Source organism: Sarcophilus harrisii, chromosome 4 (genome assembly GCF_902635505.1).
Source record: "Sarcophilus harrisii chromosome 4, mSarHar1.11, whole genome shotgun sequence".
NCBI classification, from domain to species: domain Eukaryota; kingdom Metazoa; phylum Chordata; class Mammalia; order Dasyuromorphia; family Dasyuridae; genus Sarcophilus; species Sarcophilus harrisii.
In genome coordinates this window covers 195,429,592-195,453,017 of record NC_045429.1, presented here as the reverse complement: position 1 = coordinate 195,453,017, position 23,426 = coordinate 195,429,592, and the positions used below count along the sequence as shown (strand labels likewise).

The window sequence follows — 23,426 nt, the reverse complement described above, 5'->3', positions numbered from 1 at the left end:
GAAAAACTGTTACATATACAAAAAACTATCTTTGAGTGATTATGTTAGGAAGGAAAACCCAGCCTGAAGCTCATTAAAGAAATTGTTTTATTCTAGTGTTTTGTTTTGTTTTTGCTTCCCCAACTACACAGTAAGAAGCACTTTTGGTCCTGCTTTGTTTTTCAGTGGTTAGTAAAAGTAGTATATTACAGAAGTTTTCAGTAAATGTCTACTGAGGATGGCAACCCAAATCAGCACCCTTTTCTATTTGCTTGGGGAAAAGTACTGCTTCCCTTTGGTAAACAATCACTGATCTCCTAAGTCTGCATTTAAAATGAATCCAGTAAAGAGAAATCTAGAAATTAGTTTTCAGTCTTCAAACAGGGATACATGGGTGAAAAGAAACTATCCTATGTGAATGTAATGGATTAATATTGTATTGTGAGAAATGATAAATGGAGTGTTCAATGAAATATAGCTAAATTTAACATGAACTGATGCAGACTGATGTAAGTCAAACCACAAGAGAACAATCTATACAATGACTATGATAATTTGAATGGAAAGAACAATAACAAGAAAAACCCTGAACATTAGGGAAGAGATGGAAAATGCACATTGTCTTACTTTTGTGTATATGTGGAGGTTTTATTGGGGGGTAAAGCAGAGAAAGTGTTAGAAAGAAATTGATGGATTATGAGTGGTTATGCTGTGGCAAGAACAGAAAATGTCTTGGGCTTTTTTATTTGTTTGTTTTAATCTTTGTCCTGAGTAGGGAAAGGGGGATGATGGGAAAGCAAAAAAGCAATAAAACTTAAAAGAAAAAGAAACCACCAGAGTTAGTTTCAGTTCAATTACTATCCATAGTCTTGCATGTCATTTAAATTTATGGAGTCATAGAATTTTAGGATTAGAAGGAGCTTTGGAGATAACTGGGCCTAATCTAATTTTCTGATGAGATCCTTCTGCTTTTCCAGACTACATTAACATTTTCCTCCAAATGAAAAAGGGCAACCAGTTCCTGGCCAAAAGATCTCCCTCCAATTGTTCCTGCTTGGACTTGGCAAAACCAAACTACAGCTCAAAGGGCGAAGGCCTAAGGCACCCTGGGGGTCATTTCCATTCTGGGGTGACTCCTCCAGTTTTATCTCAGGACCTCAGCAAAGCTCGAGCCTCTAATGTGAAGACTTCAGTTCACAATGCAGCCACCTGATGGCGCCCCAAAGTATAAAATGAAGGACAAGCAGGTGAGATCTAACACAGTGATGCTGTTTAGATCCAACACGGGAGCCATGCTTTCTGCCCTGGTCCTGGCAGCTCCAAGCTGGGAAGGTCATTCAGAACACGGGCTTAAACAAACAAACAAACAAGTGGCATGGCTTACTGATAGCGGATGACAGGAAGGGGTTCCTTTCATGATTCTGAATTACACAACGGAAAAGGATAATTACTACTGTTGGATCCTCCCAAGCTCTTTTGAGGGAGATAGAAAAGATTGCTGATAGTTCCCAAAAGATCCCTTCAAATGGGTGTTCACTGGCAGAACATGTTGTTTTAATAAGCTTGATGGAAGAACCTATTCAAACCCCATTCATCCAACAAATATTTAAGGAGCTCTTCTGCATTATGTAAAGGATGCTTTCCCAGGTGACATATTTGTTGTGGTACACAGTCTGGATATGATGAGCACCATGTAACCTCACTGGAAATGCAATTAACTATTCAATTCATCAAGAAGCAGGAAATGACTGGTTATTGACATTGCTGTATTTCAGAATCAGCTTCCTGTGTTGTCAGAGCCCTGAATGGCTACAGCCGTCATCAAAGTGAATACAAAACTACAAGAAAGGATACACAGATGAGAGGACCCTGAGATAATGGCAGCTCCAATTCAGCTAACCAGAGATCAGAAATGAGTTATTACAGAAGCAGAAAGAAAACCTTCATAGATCTATGACATGGAAGCCAAAGGAGAGGCTAGGACAGAGTAAAAGGTTGACTAGCAGAGACAAAAACTGCCGAAAATCCCAAAGTGTAAGGCATGAGAACAGACCCTCAGATTTAGCAATTAAGATGGTTAAGTAAGCTAATTGGTAACTTTTGAGAAAACAGTTTTAGTAGAGTGGTGGGGTTAGAAGTTATGTTATACCAAGTAGAGGTAGTAAGTGGACATTATTCTTCCTAAGGGTTTATCAGTTAAGGGAACAGAGTGATAGAATTATAGTTGGAGGAAATAGTAATGTCTTAAAGGTTTTCTCCTTTTATTTCCAGTGAAAATGAACGAGATAATTTGGAGTCCATTTTGGACCAGTTTATGTATTGCCAAGACACAGAGAGAAGGGAGCAGAACTAAAACACTTTATATAAGAAAAATTTTGAAATCCCTAACTCTTATCAATACAATGACCAACCATGTCTCCAAAAGACTGGAAAGGTGAGAGATATCAGATGTAGAAAGAGAGCTACATTCTTGGATAAGGCCTCTGAATGAATTCGTATGTTTGACTATGGTAATCTGTAAGAAGCTCCCTTTTTATGCATTACTTTCTCTAAGGTTTTTTTTTTTTTTTAAACTTCCGATAAGTGTAAGGGTAGGGAATTGGCAATAATAATAATAATAAGAGCTAATGAAACATTTTTTAAGACCTGAGAGAACAGAAGGAAGTTTAGAAGAAGCATTGACAAGCAGTATGGTTTTGAAAGTCATGTGTAGAATTTGTTATATATTTTTAAAAATCAAGCTGTATAAAATAGGGCTGAGGGCTTCATAGAAAGTTAAATATTTATGTTCTGTGTAGATGGAAATGTTCTTTTTTTGCTGCTCAAGTTTGGATTTCTAAATATTTTAGGTAATATTAGGCCATCATACAATTATGCCCATCATCATCAGTACCCTGATAGATAGAAGCCCTAGCCAAAAGTACATTTTCCCTTCCTATGATCCTAAACCTAGTGATTCAGAATCAATTTTTCCTGAGAAAAAAGTCCTTTCTCTACACCAACTTCCTGTATTCTCTGAGTGCTTGGCACATGAATAAGAACTTAAATGCCTTTTTTCATTCATTCATTCCCATCTCAGTTCTATTCCTCCATAGCACATATCTGCTTCTGTTTCTTTTCCTTTATGACTTCTGGAATCTTCACTAACTCAGCAAAAAGATTCCCTTCATCCACAGTCTCTTTTGTGGCTCATGGAAACTTAACCACCTCAGTACTATTATCCTCTCCCCTATTCCTTAAGCCTTCCCCTTTGATTCCCTATCACAGAGTCAGAAAGAACTGGTCCATCTTTGCTCTCTATTGTCACCTTCAAACCTTCCTTCTGCCACTGTTACTGAGAAACCTCTCTTTTTGTGAGGTTCCCATAAGATTACAGACTTAGGGGATGGAAAAGGAATTGAGAGGCCATCTAGTCTGACTCTTTCATTTTATAGAAGAGAAAACTGGCTCAACAGAGATTAAGTAACTTGCCCAAGATCAATTGATAGAGGTAGAATTTAAACTTGGATCTTCTCATTCTACACCCAGTATCCTTTCCAATGTACCACATTGTATTCCATCTGTATCTATCACCCATTCTGGATCCTTGTTGCTCTGATGTGCCAGCTTCCAGGCCATTCTCCCTGCTTGTGCAAACAATTCTCACCCCTTAGCTCATCACCTTGTCTACCACAATCCCTGACTGGAACTGCAAGAGAGAGAGAAAACACACACACACACACACACACACACACACACACACACACACACAGATATAGATATAATGACAGATATATAGACGCAGATATATAGAAACAAATATAAAGATATACACACACATATAGGTAAACAAAGATAGATATAGACATAGATGTAAAGATATATATATTATAGATACAGACATAAATATATAGACATAAATAGACAAAAGTTATAGACACAGATACAAAGATATAGACACATAGAGATATAAAGATATAGAGATATATATAAACACATCCCTTTCACTCCATATCAATAACCTTTTCAATTCCAAAAATAATAACTAAAAACTAAAGGATACTTCAAGGTTTACAAGGAGCTTTATACATATTTACTCATTTGCTTCTCAAGACAACTCTGTAAAGTAGAGAATTTTATTATTTCTATTTTGTAGATGAAGAAATTGAGGTTGAGGGCAATTAAGTCCTTTTTCTAGGGTTACACAGCTAGAAAGTGACTCACAAGATTTGAACTCCAGTCTGATCCCAAGACCAATACTCTCTACTCTACCATCTGGCTATCCAGAAGGATGGTGACACCTCAGAAATCCCCATTATCCATAACTATGGTACTTCCCAAAATCCTGTACTCAGAAGATGTGTCAGGTCACAATTTCTTTTCCTTTCATCTGACCCCTTTGTCTTACTACCATCGCCTCTAACCCCTATCTTCCTATCCTTCCTTCTGTTATCTCTGCTCTGGTCTTGGTCTCCTATTTACACAGGATTGACACTATAGTTGACATCATAGGGTTCCTCTGACTCCCCTGCCCTGCTGTCACACACACTACACCAATCCTCAACTACAGACTACCAGCTGGGCACTGATAGAGAAAAAGACACTTTCACCTAAAGTCTTCTAGTTTTTTAGTGTCAAAAAACTAAAAATGGGATTCACTTAAGAATCTCTATTGGGGGGAGGGGGGGCAGCTAGATGACACAGTGAAGTCAGGAGGACCTGAGTTCAAATGTGACCTCAGATACTTAAAACACTTCTCTTAGCTATGTGACCTGGGTAAGTCACTTAACCCCAATTGCCTCAGCCAAAAAAAAAAAAAAATCTCTATGGGCCACATTTCGACTTTGAAAATTGCATATTATATTATCTATACTTTATAATATTTTCATCTATTTTGTTGACTATTTCTCAATTACATTTTAATCTGGTTCAGGTTGCACTCAGGAGTCTTGTTTGATACTTCTGCTGTAGAGTGATATCTTACACAAGAGTCCAAAGAATTCCCTATTCCAACGATCAACAAACAAGTATTTATTATACACATGATGTATATATACATGATGCCCTATACTAAGTACTATTAATGTCAAGATTTTCAGAGGCTCAGAGTTGGAAGGGACCTCAGAAGTTAGTCATTACAACCGGTACCTGAACAGGCATTCTCTCTATAATCTATGTCTTTGCTTGAAGACCTCTAATGAGAGGGAACCCACTATAACTGTGTTAGCTTCTACTTCATATGGCTACATCTTTTCCACAAGAATAGCATGGTCAAATGCTTTGGGCCAAATCAAGGAAACTGCATCTAGCATTCCCATAATCTATTTGTCTCATAATCCTGACAAAAAGGAAATTAGATTAGTCTGGCAGGACCTGTTCTTGATGGAGCCATATTGGCTGTTTGTGATCACAGATTCCTTTTTTATAGGTTCACCAGCCATGCCTTTAATAATACATTATAAGAATCTGCCAGGAATTGAAGCAAAAGCTCACTGGCCCATAGTTTACAGATTCTACCTCTTCTCTGTTTTGAAAACCAGGACATGTCCTTTTTTCTGGCTCTGTTATACTCCTCCCAATGTTCTCCAGGATAGTGATAGCCTTAGCACTATCTCCAAATGATGCTATTTATAGGTGCTGCTGCACTAATTGTACCCGACTTCAAAACAACAGAGCCTTTTAAGTGAAATGAGAGCAGAAGCAGAAAACTAGTCTTACTATCTTTACTGGAAAAAGAAAGGAAATTTAAAAAAAACATATTGCCTAGACTACGACAAATGCTACTTTATATATTTTATATACATATATATATATATATACACACACACATATATATATATATATATAGAGAGAGAGAATATAAACATACAATGTACATGTATATATATATATTTTAAGCAATTTTGTATAGCAGACATACAGTCTATATATACACATGTATACATAATGTGTATGCATAGTTCTAAATTATAGATAAGTTTCAATTTATGTGAATGGAACTAGTTCCCACACCAGGAAATCCCCACACCAACAAAACTTAAGTTTTTTGCATATTCATCCATTCATACACATCCATCTACTGATTTGTCTATATAATCAAAACAGACACTGTAAGTGGACAATGAACTGAACCCAGAGTTATATAAAGTCACTGGGCTATGTGACATTTGCCAAATTATACAATATTTTACAATGATCTCAAGATGCTCATTAATGTAAAAGCCATCTCTTTAATGTCAACATTATCCAAGTGATGCTATATGGTTGCAACTCACTAAAACGCCATGACCTTGTAAGATCACTGCCAAAGGTTTCATTGCCAAAAGCAATGGAAAGATGCTTGGCTGGCAGCAGCATGTTACTGATGACTTATATACCTTAGAAGTAATGTAAAAGACATTATGGATGACACAGAGAAATGAAGAATGAAGGTCACTGACCACATAGTAATAGTGAAAGCTCAGGGATCAACAGTTCAGATGCTAGTGTAGCACTCCTTAGTCATTAAAAGAAATAGAAGGTCACTGATATATTCTGTGAACCCCTCATGGAGAACTTATGGAAAGAAAGAAACACAGAGATATTGTGATTTGCATAAGTGAAAGGATCATCTACATTAGCAAAAACAAGGAAATGCATTCATCAACATAGTTCTCCACTGGGTGAGGATTTAAGCTTGGGCCTTCCATCTCCTAGCTGTGTGATGCTTAAATAAGTACCACAGTTTTCTGGGCTGTTTCCTTATCTATGAAATTAGAGAACTGGATTAGGTGATTTAACATTCTATGATTTAATAAACTAGTGAAAAATCTATATGAGATGAGAAATAGAGATCAAAGTCTGAATTTGGGTTGTTCTTTTATTTCTACCTGATTTTTTCTTCTCTCTCTAGCTACTTTAGATATTAAATCAATTTTGGTTTCTTTCCCATTATGACTTCACCTGTTATTTAGTTCTGACATGCCACTTATTCTCTAAAGTACTTTGTGATTATTTGTTCATGGCTACTTACAACCCTAAAAGAGATCACCACCTTATCCCATTTTGCCAAGAATCATGGGTGTATACACTGAGTCAGCAGATTAGGAATATGATTTCTGAAGCCTCAAGCTTTTGCATAGCACTAAAACATTACAGCCAAATATGATGGCTGGGAGATAATATGACATAAGTGAAAGAACACTAGAGTTAGGAGACCTCACTTATATCTTATTTCCAACACTTAGGTTGCTGTGTCACCTTTGGTATTCATTTAATCCCTCTGAGCCAGTTTTCACATCCATAAATTGAGGAGTTTGTATGACCTGTTAAAGTAAGCAGTTCAGGAGGATGCTATATACACAAAAAACAATGTGATGTAAATATAAAATAATATAAATAGAACACGAAATTGAAGCTCAACACTGAGTAAAAATACTGACCAACGTTAGTCCTGAACAAAGAGATGAGGAGGCACTCTTATTAGAGGTTGGGAAAGTAAGGAACAAAATGTTGCTTATACAGTCACAGAGATTCAGTAAGTGTGGCTGGTATTCCTTGAGTAGTTTTGGTTTGGTTTTTTTTTTTTTGGAGAGAGGAAGAGGGGGTTGGGAACAGGTAATACCCTGTATACCAAATATAATTTGCTTCAAGGCAATGGTCCTCTCATTTTCTATTTGTATTCTCAGAAGCAGCATGGCCCAAAAGTTAGAGAGCTGACTTCAAAGACCTAGGTTCAAATTTTACCTTTGACTTTCACATGCTACAGTGCCTCCAGGCAAATCATTTAAACTTTCAGTGCTCTCTGAAGCTCTTTAGAACTCAATTTGCAGAGAATGTACCTATCTGCATTGGTAATAATAGCTAAAAATGACAGCTAACATTTACACAGCACTAATTATGTTTAAATACTATTCAACTATTATCTCATTTGATTCTCAAACAATCCTAAAATGCAGGCCTTATTATCTCCATTTTATAAATAAGGAAACTGAGTCAAGTAGAGGTTATGTGAACTGCCAGAGTCACACTGCTAGTAAGTATCTAAGATTGGATTTGAATTCAGATCCAGACCTCTTCCCACTAGCTGAGTTTCCTCATGTGATCCTAGTCACTTAATATCTGACCTATAGTAGGTAGGTCACTGACTGATAGCTGAAAATGGCTGGTATGTAAAAATAAAGAACATCAATGAATCATTTTAAATAAAAGAAAATAACAAAGAGACTCCTCCCCCCCAGTCCTCAACTCCAGAAGGGGAAGTTGCACAGGAAGATTTCTGAGGTCCCTTTCAACTCTGAGTCTGTGGAAAGAAGTTGGCATTCTTTGATACAGCTGAGCCTATATGTGTGTTCTCAAGTCTCTTTAAAAGAGACATGTTTCACCTTCATGATTTTCCCCAGCCACCCCACCTGTACATGAAAGACACAAAATAATTTTATATTCTGTCATGAATACAGTTTTTGGTACAAATGCCAATCTACTAAATCCTAAAGGCTTCGGTGGAGCTCAGTAACAAAAGATGCCCCAAGACTTCAAACTACACCCACCAGAGAAACAAAGAAAATCTCAGAAATAGAGAGAAAGCTAGAAAGTCTACTCCCTTGTTTTTAGTCCATCTCTCAGCATGAAAACAGATGAAAGGAAACAAATTGCAGGGAAGTCATAAATGATTTATAAATGGGCTAACAATCCTATAATTAAATGAGAGCAAACTAAAAAAACAAAACAAAAGAAAACAAAAACCCAACAAAACAAAATATGTGCCCGAGAAGGCATGTTTTACTGGGGCAAAGAACCTAACAGTACCAAACACATTCTGGCCAGTAGAACACCCTTGTACTCATATAAATAAAAGTGCTACCTTTTAGCCTGGGCCTGAGCACAGAAACAGAATCATCCATGATTCTTTCTTGGCCCAACCTTCTCTGATTTTTATGTCATAAAGTCTATTCTTAGGAATGAAAATATGAAAATTCTCTAAATTCACTATTTTCAAGGGTTTAAAATAAGTTAAATATTGCAATATGAAGAGTCCAATCTCTAGTGCTTCCAGCAGGCGAAGATAAGGCATAGCTTTCCCATCAGGAAACAAATTTTAGGCAGGACAAGAAAAATCTAAAAGCTTTATGACATAACCAATAATAAACAAATTGTATCAGATCTTTCCCAGATCCAAGAAGAAAATTTAGGTGTGAAAACTTATGTTAAAAAATCTTATTAATACTGAATACCACCTTATCTATGTATTTCTACTGAATAAGTCATGAAGAATAATGGATGGGCTGCTGTCTGATATAAAAAAAAATTTTACTTGAGGGTTTCTGTGAATATCAAAATGTGAGGACAAAAATGACATGATATCATCAGAACATAGAGATTAAATTTTTCCTCCAATTCACTAAACCTCAGTTCTTGCACACATATAACCATTTTAATAAAAGCAAGGAAGGAACTAGCAGGAAGAGAGAAATAAACTCCATTGTTAATCTGGAAAGCTTTGCCTTAACAAAAAGTACACTGTTTTCACAATTCCTCTCCACATCCCTCAAAGAAACCTAAAAACAAGGTAACTAACATGCCTAGAATCACACAGCTAGTTAGTAGATAGTAAGATGTGAAGCAAAGAGTGTGAAACTTGGGAATCTGAGGAAAATTAGATTCAAATCCCAGTTCTGATATTTAGTAATTATGTGACCCTGGGAAAATTCATTTAACCATGATAATAAGCCTGTTTCTTCAGCAAAATGGGCTGTAAAATGGGGCTAACAATACCTGCATTAATTGCCTCCCAGGATTGTTGTACCATCCACAGAAAGTACTTGGTAAGTGCTGGTAAAGTAAGTTATTAATATTAATAATTTAGACTGGAAACAAATGAAGTCTCCTAATCCCTTATGTATTGTGTCTAAAACATTCTAAAATTCTATATGAACACACATGGAATTGAAGCAAAGGAGGACAAGGTCTTTTTTCCATAGGTATATTTGTCTGATCCAATTCCAAAGCGTGCTTGGGGAGAGCGAAAAAACCCATCTCATTTATCATGGTGAACTCAATCAGTGCTACTCGCTGACTGCAATGTAGATGTCTGGCTTTTATTTGTTTTGTTCATTCGTTGTTTTTTTGTTTTTTTTTGGGGGGGGGGGAAGACAGGATAGAGGGGAGAAGGCAGCAAATGGGCTTAATATCTTCTGGATTAAGTAAGTCATAAAAAAAACCCTACAAATTTCACTAGATATCATCTTATGGAGTACTGGAGCTAGAAAAGACCTCAGATCATTTAGTTCAAGGCCTAAAATAGTCTTAGATGGGTCTAATGAAAAAATCAGATGCTGAAACATTAAAAAAAAAAAAAAGGCAAAATATAAATTTTAAAAATAACATAATAAATAACAATAAATCTTTTAAAAAGTCACTCAGTGATGGTATACTTAGAGAACCCTAGAGATTCTACTAAAAAGTTATTAGAAATAATCCACAACTTTAGCAAAGTTGCTGGTTATAAAATAAACCCACATAAGCCATCAGCATTCTTATATATCACTAACAAAATCCAAAAGTCAGAGTTACAAAGAGAAATTCCATTTAAAGTAACTACTGATAGTATAAAATATTTAGGAATCTATCTGCCAAGGGAAAATCAGAAACTTTATGAGGAAAACTACAAAACACTTGCCACACAAATTAAGTCTGATCTAACTAACTGGAAAAATATTAAATGCTCTTGGATTGGGTGAGCAAATATAATAAAGATGACAATACTACCTAAACTAATCTATTTATTTAGCGCTATACCAATCAGACTTCCCAAAAACTATTTTGATGACCTAGAAAAAATAACAACAAAGTTCTAATGGAAAAACAAAAGGTCAAGAATTTCAAGGGAATTTATGAAAAAAAAATTAAATGAAAGTGGCCTAGCTGTACCAGATCTAAAATTATATTATAAGGCAGCGGTTACTAAAACCATCTGGTATTGGCTAAGAAATAGACTAGTTGATCAATGGAATAGGTTAGGTTCAAAGGACAAAACAGCCAATAACTTTAATTATCTAGTGTTTGACAAACCCAAAGATCCCAGTTTTGGGGATAAGAATGCATTATTTGACAAAAATTGCTGGGAAAATTGGAAATTAGTATGGCAGAAACTAGGCATTGACCCACACTTAACACCGTACACCAAGATAAGGTCAAAATGGGTTCATGACCTAGGCATAAAGAATGAGATTATAAATAAATTGGAAGAGCATAGGATAGTTTACCTCTCAGACCTGTGGAAGAGGAAGGAATTTATGACCAAAGAAGAACTAGAGATCACTATTGACTACAAAATAGAAAATTTTGATTATATCAAATTGAAAAGTTTTTGTACAAACAAAATTAATGCAGGCAAGATTAGAAGGGAAACAATAAACTGGGAAAACATTTTTACAGTCAAAGGTTCTGATAAAGGCCTCATTTCCAAAATATATAGAGAATTGACTCTAATTTATAAGAAATCAAGCCATTCTCCAATTGATAAATGGTCAAAGGATATGAACAGACAATTCTCAGATGATGAAATTGAAACTATTACCACTCATATGAGTGTTCCAAATCATTATTAATCAGAGAAATGCAAATTAAGACAACTCTGAGATACCACTATACACCTGTCAGATTGGCCAGAATGACAGGGAAAGATAATGCAGAATGTTGGAGGGGATGTGGGAAAACAGGGACACTGATACATTGTTGGTGGAATTGTGAATACATCCAGCCATTCTGGAGAGCGATTTGGAACTATGCTCAAAAAGTTATCAAACTGTGCATACCCTTTGATCCAGCAGTGTTTCTATTGGGCTTATACCCCAAAGAGATACTAAAAAAGGGAAAGGGACCAGTATGTGCCAAAATGTTTGTGGTAGCCCTGTTTGTAGTGGCTAGAAGCTGGAAATGAATGGATGCCCATCAGTTGGAGAATGGTTGGGCAAATTGTGGTATATGAATGTTATGGAATATTATTGTTCTGTAAGAAATGACCAGCAGGATGAATACAGAGAGGATTGGTGAGACTTACATGAACTGATGCTGAGTGAAATGAGCAGAACCAGGAGATCATTATATACCTCAACAACGATACTGTATGAGGATGTATTCTGATGGAAGTGGATTTCTTCGACAAAGAGAAGATCTAACTTAGTTTCAATTGATCAAGAATGGACAGAAGCAGCTAGACCCAAAGAAAGAACACTAGGAAATGAATGTAAACACAAGAGAACTGTTCGGTTCTGCACACATATATTGTATCCAAGATCTACTGTAACTTATTTAACATGTATAGGACTGCTTGTCATCTGGGGGAGGGGGTGGAGAGAGGGAAGGGAAAAATAGGAACAGAAGTGAGTGCAAGGGATAATGTTGTAAAAACTTACCCTGGCATGGGTTCTGTCAATAAAAAGTTATTAAAAAAATAAAAAATAAATAAAAAGTCACTCAGCAGCTTTTGCTATGGTTTTCATGAGAGAGAAATCCAAACTAATATGATGTAGTCAGATGGTTGCATTGTGAATAAGACTAGGATAGTAGAGGAACTTTCTCTAGTGAAAGTCCCTGCTCACCTCCCCAAACTCAAAAGAAATCAAGCCTTTAGGAAATGACATGCATTTGATGTTGTCCATGTGTCTCTCATATGCAAAAGTCGTATTCATAGGTAGCTGTTGCATTTCCTCTTCCCCAAAGGGGAATTTCAGTGTCATGGGTCAAAAGGCCATACAGTCTAACATAGGAGACTGGAATTGTCTGAAGAGGGATCTGAACCCAGGTCTATGTTCTACCTCATGCTGTCTTTTATTTCCCTTTCCTCTTCTCCATTCTTCCTAAAGCTACTGCTATTTTTCTTCCTAGCCTCTGCCATTCTTTGTGCCTCCCCAGTAGGCCAGCAGCTGCAGCAGAGGTGCTAGCCTGATACTGTGACAATTACAAAGCAGGTGCTTCTCTGAAATACAAAGTAGTTTTTCTTCAGTCCTTTGAGTATCCATAGATGCTACTATTATCACCTATGTGAACTCCTGTCTTTTCCAAGGGTATCTAAGGAGGGGGTAGGGAGTGGAGGAGGGGAGATGCGAGAGGAGTAGGGATATGTTATTCAGTTTCTAATTTTTACTACTAAAAATAAAAAGACTGAGAAAACATCACAAGGAATGTATACTTGCTTGGGGACAGTAGGAAAGGAAAGAAGTTTGAGAATTTTGTGTTTCATGGTGAGTCACATAAGGAAAGAAACTGTCATGTAATTTTGAATGCTGCTTTTGTGCACCTGGGTTTTCTCCTGTGTAAAGAAAGGATAATATTTGTCCCACCTACCACCCAGGATTGTTATGAGGAAACTGCTTTGTAAATCTTAGTCTTGTATAAAAAAGTACAGGGCTGAAAGCCATGAAGACCTGTCTTCAAATCCAGCTTTTAACCTCTCTATGGTTCATATCCAAATCCCTAAAACTTAATTAAGTCAGAGATGGGTTTTGCTTTGCATTAATTGAGGGAGTTTCCACTTCAGGAATTCTTTAAGAGATAAAAGTACAGATTATAATTCTTATTAACAAATTCTGAATGTTTAAATTTTCCTCATCTACAAAGCATTAGACAGCATATCTAATGCTGGGAACCCCTCCTGCTCTAAAATCCTGATTGCTATGAAAAACCGTTGGAAACAATGGTGGTAGAAGAAAGAGAAGTTGGCAAATCAATCCCTGGAACTCTCAGGAAAAAAATGAATGGTGTGGAAAAATGTCTCCAAGGTTTACAGTAGCAAGAGTTCCAGCCCCTTGCGATTTCTCATTCTTCACTTTTTAAACATTTTTCACTGCCCTTATTAACTCTATACTGATAGCATGAGCTCCCCAACATACTGAAATTCCTACCACAAGCTATTCTTACTTTTTGGTCAGAGGAAAGACGTTGGGGCTATAGAAAAGTCAAAGGAAAGGTGTATGAAGGATATATTCTTGGAATGTCCCAAAGTATAACTCAAATATATTTTTTAAGAAAAACATTAGACCCAATGGGTAGTTCCCACAGTAATAATGCACATAATACTATTCTTCAAAAAGCCTTTGATTTCTCTTACATTCACTAGAATGGAAAAATTGGCCAAAATATTAAAGTGAAAACAAAAAAGATCTAGCACTGGCAGAGCTGTGGGGAAATTGGGCACTCAATCCGATCAACTCTCATCATTCATGGTAGTTACATGCTATAAAATCACCAGGGATAGTGAATTAGCCAACAGTGAAACTCTACTCCTAGGAGAAATACCAGGTTAGGCTTCTGTGAGCTTCTGGTCATGGCATTTACTTTAGCACTTTCCAGAGAGACCTCCATAGTGATTACAGACTTTTCTCTTCCTTTTTCTGGACATACTGTATTGTAGGATTATTAACACTGAATTCATGGGCCAACACTATTATAACTCATGCCTGAATGAAGCTTACCTAACCCATGAATTGTCTCCATAAGGCAGATCACAGCTTTCTTGTGCTCAGAAACACAAAATAGTGCTTCAGCACTTCATCTACAAGAAGTACAAAAATGTGAAAAACATGGAATTAAACTGACTAAAGAAATTGCCTTCATATTGATGAAAAATATCTTCTTATTGTTTACAACAGAATGGGAGAAACAAGCAAGGCAGAGAATTACTTTATTCAATCTTAGCAGGAAATGTGGGCATTAGATTTGTGTTGTTGTTGCTCTGCATATGTCCATAAATAACTGTAAAAGCATCACAGGGACTGATTTTGGGATTACAAAATTTTTTTGGTAAGTAGAGACAAATTTACAAATACAGAATTCACTAATAATATGGATCAACTGTATATTACTAGTGGAATTTTACAGGGGTGTAAATATTTTGGAAAGCAATATGGCGAGATATAACATCACAGAAGTGATCACACCTTTTGAATAATCAAACATATAACCCTATTTGTACTCAAATACTAATAGCTATTTTATTTGTAATGGCAAAATATTAGAAACAACCTCTATATTTAGTGGTAGAATATATTTTTATCATGATCTGTTAATGTAATGATATATTATTATGTCATGTTTAAGCAAGATACAAAAAAAAAATGGGAAGGGCTAATACTAGGTAATAAAATCAGCAGTACTAGAACTATACAAGAATTGACTACAACTCTATTTTAAAATGTTTTTAGGGGCAGCTAGGTGGTACAGTGGATAGAGCACCAGCCTTGGAGTCAGGAGGACCTAAGTTCAAATTTGATCTCAGACATTTTAACATGTCCTAGCTGTGTGACCCTGGGCAAGTTACTTAACCCCAATTGCCTCAGCAAAAAAAAAAGAAAAAAAGTTGCTTAAAAATATTTTTTAAACAGAAGAATGGAAACAAAGTCAAAGGTAGTAGAACTTCAGACAGAATCTGAACAGGACTGCCAACTATGTGCTAGGAATTCTGCTATATGCTATAGCAAAATACTTTTTGCTTCTCTTAGTTATAACTACTACTACTACTACTACTACTACTACTACTACTACTACTACTACTACTACTACTACTACAACATCTGCACCACACACATATATACACATAAAGTATATAATAATAAGTAATGCAACTCACTACTTTTTCATACCATAGTAGACTGATTCTAAGAGCTGCTCTGATTTAAGACATTTCTAACTGAGTAGTCAAGCCTCTGATAATGAATTCTCTCAATCTTAGTTGTAAGACCACAGAAATCCAGACCAAAGCCAGGATTAAAATTGAAACTTTTTCAGCTTGGTAGAACCTGCCAGAGGTTTCAGCTATAAAATACTTGACTTAAAGTCAAAAGATATGGCTCCCACTCTGCTACTTATAAGTCACAGAACCAGAAATATATCATTTGAAAGCCTCCCTCTTTTCAGGGGCAAAATAGGGATAATAATATATAACCGACCTCACAGGGGTTTTGCTGGGAAAATCCTTCATAAACCTTCAATCAATGAATTAACAAATATTTGTTAAGCGACTACTATGTGCCGGGCACTAAGGATACAAAGACAAGATGAGGGTAACAGCTACAAACAGCAAAAAGTAAACAGACCTGAGAGATATTGTAGAGCTACAAAGGCCAAGATGTGGCAGCTAACAAGTGACGAAGGAGGCCTGGGTGACTGGAAGAATGGTGTTGACCTCAACCAAAATCGGCACTATTTTGGCCTAATATTTGAAGAACCTAGATCCTTACCCATACCACAAAGAGGCTAATCATCAGAGCAGGTCTTTTGTACAACACAAACACCTATGGGAAAATATATTTTTATTTTCCAAAAAGTCAACTCAGAAATATATTTTTGAAACACAGTTTTTTGTAAGTAGGAGCCTGCCTCCAAATGTTCCAATGTCAATGGACCCACTCTGCATAAGTCAGTAGTCAGCTTTCTAATGGAATGATGCTATTGAAACACTCATTGGGGAAAGGCATGGGGGACGAACAGGGTCCAAAAGCCAAGAAGGTGTCTGGGTTCCTACCGTTTTCCACTACAGTTCTTGTCATTCAGCCCACCAACCTTGCTCAGAGCAGACCAGGCTGTGAGAGCAACATAAGGTAAGGAAGCAGCTTCAGTGTGAGTGAGAGACTTGGGCTTAAGAGATACCTATACATGAAGATAAAAACATCAGGAACAAGCAATTACTTATGTGTTCACACCAAAATAAATTAAATAAGCTTACTTTTAAGCTTATTTATTCATTCATAGAGAACTCCTATAAGTTGAATAATGAGGGAAATTCCTCTATTAATTAATGTAAGTCAGCACTTTCTCTACAAATGATAAATTTTAAAGAAGTGCCTAGAACATTGAAAAGTCACACAATCAAGATGTGTTTGAGGCAGGACTTGAGGTTTCCCTAACTCCAAAAGCAAAGCTGCTCCAATTGTTATGTATGATTATATAGCCTTTGTCAATATAGGTTTAGTTAAGAGGTCTTTCAAAGACAAATGAGTGGATCTGCCTTATACAGGTTCCATGAGACACCAAAGACCACTTTATTCCTTACCAAACTATTCATTCATTTAGGTGATAAACTAAAGATTTTTTCTCTTCCTCTCCCAGATATTCTGCCCTCCCTTAGCCCTTTCCTTTTCAATATTTGGCCTCCTGGTTTCTAAGAATGGACAACTATAGTCTCTTATTTCTCATGAAAACCAGGGAAATTTTTTGAGCTCTATTCTAAATCCCTATCTTCTGAAGTCAGAAGAGCCTACACATACAGAATTCTGCTTCTGTCTTACAAAAGTTCCTTTCCACTTCCTTCCAGATGACTGCCCCCAAAGTATGGACCGGGCTCTGAAACTAGTCAATGTTTCCCAATACACATGTTTTCATGTTGTCATAATTTACTCTTTGATTTCATGAAATAATTCTTCATATAATTACCTCATTTGCACTGGCTACGACAAATTCTGATAGAGTGCCCTGTTTCCATGGAGGAACTGCTGCCCACACCTTAAAAAAAAAATCCATATATAAATATAAATATTTTAAAATAAATTTCTATTCTGATCTAAAGCTAAGAGAGCTCTCTTTCTCTCCAAAAGTACACATCAACAGAATACTGATGTATACTATAATCAAAATTATTTTCAAGTGGGAGTCAATCTACAACTCAGTATGCATCAGTGGGTAGTCTCATCATACTGGAGCCTGGTGCCAGAACATCCCACTATATTTGTTTTCTCACCAAAGAACAAACTTTAAAAAAAATTAAGTAAACAGTCTGAATTGTGCTAAAGTAGTTGAGAAAAGCTGAAAGTAAATAAAACCCAGCTGGCTTGAAATGTTCATTATTAAAACTCCTAATGAAACTGTAGTGCTAAAAACAAGAAGCATATAACTCTGGGAATTTATATCCATAAATAAGCTATGTCAGACTTTTAGTGATTTTAAAGGTGAAAACCTACTGGATAAGAAGTATCATTTGAGAGCTTCTGAAATGAAATAATAGCCCCAAATGTTAATTCTTCTATATAAACCAGTCTTCCAGATAATCTCCCCTACCCTCCCCCCCACAAAGGTATGATTTTAAGAAAATCCAATAATCAAATTATTGGATGGTAAGCTCCTTGAGGGCAAGAACCCAATCTAAGAATTCCAGATAACATTATGCTGAAAGAAACTTAAGAGCTCTTCTAATTTGATTGATGTAGAAACAAGTCTAAAGAAGTCACATGGTTTATCGGTCTCAAGGTTAGTCTATGGCAAAGGCAAAGGTCTCCTCATTCCTAAATTTGATGGATATTCTTTCTATTAGGCCTCCAAGAGTGCCTAGTACAGCAGTCAGTCCACAGCACATTTTCCAAGGAATGAATGTTGCTGAATGAAATTATTTTAGAATTTTAAAACTCTCCCATGGAAAGCCCCAGGAAACACTAAGCAAAAAGGTGAGGTCAGGAAGTAATTTGAGTAAAATAAGTCATTAACCAGACACTCTCACTGATGATTGTTTTAGAATGAAGTCACCCAAAAACAATTTCAAGATATTAAAAGAGAAAATAGGTAAAGCAGGTAACAAGCAGGAGCAGTGTATTAGTTTACATCACCTGATCTCCAGGTTTGAAATAGGTGACAGAAAGCCCACATTCCATCACTACGCCAGAGACATCCCGGCCCAGGGTCAAAGGAAATTCTTGCCCAATGTTTTTCAAAATCAGTGGATCTCGCTTCATATTTAAAGCTCTTGCTCCATACCCACCTATAAAACATAATTTATCAAATTTTCCTCCATTCATGAAAAGAACTAAACAAGTTTAAACAAATTCAAAAATAACACAGAAGCATAAAAGAGAAACAAATGAACTTTAGCTTCCTTGGGTTACATGAGATGTGATGAAGTAAAATGGGTTCTGAGAACATTAAAGCAAAAAATAATTTTTCAGTCCCTACATCTTTGTTTTATGGAAGAGGAAATTAAGACTCACAAGGGTAAAAGTGCTTGTAAATTAGCAAACTTGTGGCAGTGAAGGGGTACAATAAGTAACAAAGGTGGAAAGTTCAGGAAGAATTGATAGGCACAAGTCATGTACTTATGACATGTATATATGACTAAAGTTCTTTAGCAATTGACAAAGAGAAAGACCCATTTGATAGGAAAGTACTCAAAGCAAGATACACTAGCTAAACTGGATGCTAGCCTTGGAAAGTCAACTGATGATTAAGGAATGTTGGGATTGACATCCATATCCAGATCTCTTGACTGTATACAGTAGCTGTGGGATCCCTTTAAGAAAGATCTTTTGCTAAGGGTATAATCCTGTCAATGTAAGAATTTCAATAAAGGCCCACTTGGTGACAAAGTAATCTTGTCAGCACCCCTCCCAGGCCCCACCTGAACACTAGCTGCTATCAGAGACCTTTTCTGAGGGTCTATTCACTCCATAAGCAGGGCTGGAACTGGAACCCCAGTCTGGCAGGTACCGAGAAGCCACAGTACCTCCAGTCTGGAAGGGATTCATGGGGAGGCCCACCTATATGGTGGATGTGGTGGGCAGAGAGAAACAAAAATAACTGATAAAAATTGTTCCCTGGGGCAGGCATGAAGAAGGCGCACACAGGAGAAATCCAATTTGTGTCAAGTCCCTGACTTGATAAATTTCCTCTACACCTTTATGGCCCATCCCATAGCCACTGCCCTCCTTTGGGTCTATCCAGTCACTGGCACTACGTGGTCTCTCCTAACCCCATCAAGTCTTGGGGGGTCTCTGCTGACCCACTCCTCCTTACATACAGCTAACTCTATTGGGGCGCTCAGTCCCTTTCAGGATTTAGCCCACCAGCTAAGGATGTGCCTTGACCTTATGAGATGCTCCCTTTCTATTGGAGAACTGAGCAACTTGTCTCCTACTCTATTTCATAGTTAACATTCCTGTTGCCTATTATTCTCTAAGTAAATCTGCCTTTTGCTAAAGAGAATGGCCATTGTGAATTCTTCACATGATCTGACCCTCTCAATTGGTGCCTACTGTCATTGGGTGTATTACATCAGCCACATCAATCAGAATACTCCATTTTAAGATAGATGGAGGGATGAGAGGAAAGAAAGACACTAAATATAAACTCATTATTGCATTCAAAGTAGTCACCTTGGGAAACAACATTCTTTTGGTTCTTTCCTTTTGAAAATGACATATCTAAGGCATATTCTTTTAGCTATTTTTAAAGATGAAAAATCTTTGCTTTTAAAAAAAGCATTGGATATGGGGTCAAAGAAAAGTCTTAAATTTGAATTCCACCTGACACATTAGCTACATCACCAAAGGTAAGTCACTTCACAACTCTGTACTTATTAATTGTTGTGAAAATCAAATGACAATTTTAAGTACTCTGCAAATCTTAAAAGTTACATAAATGCCAATTATTGCTATCAGAGCATGGATTATATTTTTAGAAATGTCTTAAATGTATTTAGGGCCAAATCTGGTATATAATGCAGATAGATAGTCAAGCTGGATAACAGTTTTTAAACAACAACAACAAAAAAATAGTCATATGTGGAGTTTCTTGGAGGTGGAGAAGAGGTGAAAATATGGATATTTATTGGTTCTAAGGGTCAATTCCAAAAAAGAAACTTCTAAAAAAATCATGAGCAATATCATTGATAGAATGTGATGATTTCAGAAGGGACTTTTTAGAAGTATAAATATTAAGTATGCTTGTTTATTAAAATCTTACTATTTTAGCTCATATGCCATCTTAATAGAAATTTATAAATTTTCATTCTGCTTAGAGCACCTAACACTCCCAGGAAGAAAGAAGAAACAGAAATCTAAGCAGCCTGATTGTGAAAACTAGAGGCCAAAGGAGGATATAATTACATTGGTTGTAATCCACTGGGAGGAAGTCCTCCTTCCTCCCAGCTTTGAATCACCTGCAAATTTGGTAAACATATGATTTATGCCTTTATCAAAGCCATTAGGAGATTGTTGAACAGCACAGAAAACAAAACCCAGATTCCTAGAGTACTGCAGTGTAGTCTTTCCACCATTCTGACTCTATTACCAATGACTTTCTGAAGCTGGCCATCCAATCAATTTTGAAGTCATCTGTTTCTACTATTGCCTAATTCTTACATCTCTACTCTCTTCTGATAGTATGAAGTTTAGGATGGGAGGAATTCCAAAGGTCAATCAAAAATAACTTGAGACCACTGTATCACAGGGTCACAGAATCATAGAATTTAAGGCTGGAGAAGACCTTAGCTCTCTCCCAGTTAAAAATCAAAAATTTAGACGTAGAAAGGACTTTAGTAAAGTGGTATAATGAAGTGTCAAGCCTAGAGTCAGGAAAACCCAAGTTCAAACTAGCCTCTGTAATTCTTTAGATGTGTGATCCTGGGCAAGTCACTTAACTTGTTTGCTTCAGTTTCCTCATCTGTAAAATGGGGATAATAATAGCACCTAAACCCTTAGGTTGTTGGGAGAATCATATAAGATAATATCACTTAGAACATTGCCTAGCACATAGTAGGTGTTATATAATGGTAGCTATTATTATTTTTCAACATCAACTAGTTCAACTACCTCATTTTACCTATGAAAAAAACTAACACCCACAGAGATTAAGATCACACAGGTAATGAACGGACCCTGATTCAGAGGTCACTTTTTAAAGGCTTCAGGTGAATGACCACCTGCAAGTCGACCTCTATCCCAATAAACAGATATCCTTCAGTGAATTCCTGAATTTGTCAATCCATCTTCCTTCTTTCTTCATGTACCTACCCCAACCAACCACATATCCAATCTTTTGCCAAGTGCTAATCTTTAACTTTTCAACATCTCTGGTCAAAGATCTTTGAGGCAGCTACTGCTCATCATCTCACACCTGACTACTGCCACAGCCTTCAGCTTGGTTTCCACTCCAGGGTGCTGCCCCTTATCTTGCTAAATGCTTGGGCCGGACTATATTATTTCTTTACTCATTAAACTTCATGCCTCCCTATTGTTCCCAGGATAAAAAATAAAATCCTGTTTGGCTTTTAAAGTCTTTCATAACATGGCCCCTTTGCAGACTACAATCCAGCAGTCTTGCTGCTCCTTGCACAAGACAACTCTGTCCCTTGTTAGGAGCCAACTCTATATGCTTGGGATGCTCTCCCTTCTCAACTGCCTCCTGGCCTCCACTTTCCTTGAGTCTTAGCTCAAATCCTACCTTCTGCAAGTAGCCTTTCCTAGCAGCCCTTCAGTGCTATAACATTCCCTGAAACTGCTACTGACTTAACTCTGTATTACTTTGAATTTATTCAATAAGATTGATTTTCCCCTAGCCTCTAGGTGAGATAAGCCCCCATTGACCAAAAAGGCATTTTTGACCAGGAGATAGCTGAGCAATTTAGAGCTTAAAGCAGACTTAGATGAGGTGCTCCAATGAGATTCAGGGCAATGTGAATTCTCTATGTACCTAGGAGGGTACAGAATGTAAGATGGGAGGCTGCCAAAAGCAACTTTCAGTTATTTTCAAATTTCTGCCCAGGGTAATGCTTTAGAAGAAATCCACTGTGGTGAGGAAAAGGGAAAAAGGTAAACAATTTTTTCTTTTTCTTCTTCTCACTTGTACCTCAGAGTCCTCATATTCCTAAGGATCATGCCAGTAGGATTATAATACACCTATATTAAGGATTTAATAGGTTCATAAGGGCTCATGTGGGAATGTAATTCCCACTTGTAACACTGTTTCTATGGGGATATGTTCTAAAGCAATCTAATTTTTAAAACACAAGCTATAAATTAGTTGGGGAGGGAAGGGGGTTCTGTTTGATTCTATGATCTAATAATAATCTTCCCTCACATCTGGTCTTCCTTTCTCTCTCATGACAAAAAAAAAAAAACCCATATATTCATATGCCATTTCATTAGTGTTCAAGTGTATTCTCTGTAGCCAATGAACAAAATAAAATCACAATCCCCACCACCTTGGCATTCATTATTTATGAGACAGCATGGTGTATTAGGAATTTCGGTAGATTTTGAGACAGGTCTGGGTTTGACTTCTGCCTTCTTGCTTAATCTAACAGCTCAACATTACCTAAATTCAACAAGTATTAAGAATTCACTAAATGCGACAGGTTATCATGGCAATCTCCAAGACAAAAATCCCTACTCTCAAGGAGCTTATATCTGGAGGGGAACTGCGTTGAGGTATGTGGGGTGAAAACAAATGACTGAGAAATATAAAAATACCTTCGGGAAGAAGAGCACTAAAAACTGGAAAAACTTCAGAGTATTGTGATGATCTAGGAAGAATGTACATAAAACAACTTTGAAATGATAAAAGCTATGTATAACTTAATAGTGTTGAGTATTTCACTGCTTCTTCCCCTCCTTTTTTGGTTTAATTCCAAGAAAATTTAGATTAGTGGCATCTTATTCACTGAAATTTCTGTAAGACAGGCAGCAGAAGTAGGCATTCCTCAAAGCAGAATTTCAGATGATATAAAACTT

The 23,426-nt window shown here is 36.7% G+C and overlaps 1 protein-coding gene across 2 annotated transcripts in view; it reads right to left on the bottom strand.

Moving 5' to 3' along the window:
- RTN4IP1 (reticulon 4 interacting protein 1) overlaps window positions 1-23,426 on the bottom strand; it is an 88,807-nt gene that overhangs the window by 60,482 nt on the left and 4,899 nt on the right. For both annotated transcript variants that reach the window (XM_031964465.1, XM_031964466.1), the window contains exons 2-4: window positions 18,531-18,682; window positions 17,368-17,436; window positions 16,460-16,584 (exon numbers count right to left, since the gene is read on the bottom strand). In XM_031964465.1, coding sequence (XP_031820325.1) covers window positions 16,460-16,584; window positions 17,368-17,436; window positions 18,531-18,682 — 346 coding nt within the window. The remainder of the gene's footprint in view (window positions 1-16,459; window positions 16,585-17,367; window positions 17,437-18,530; window positions 18,683-23,426) is intronic.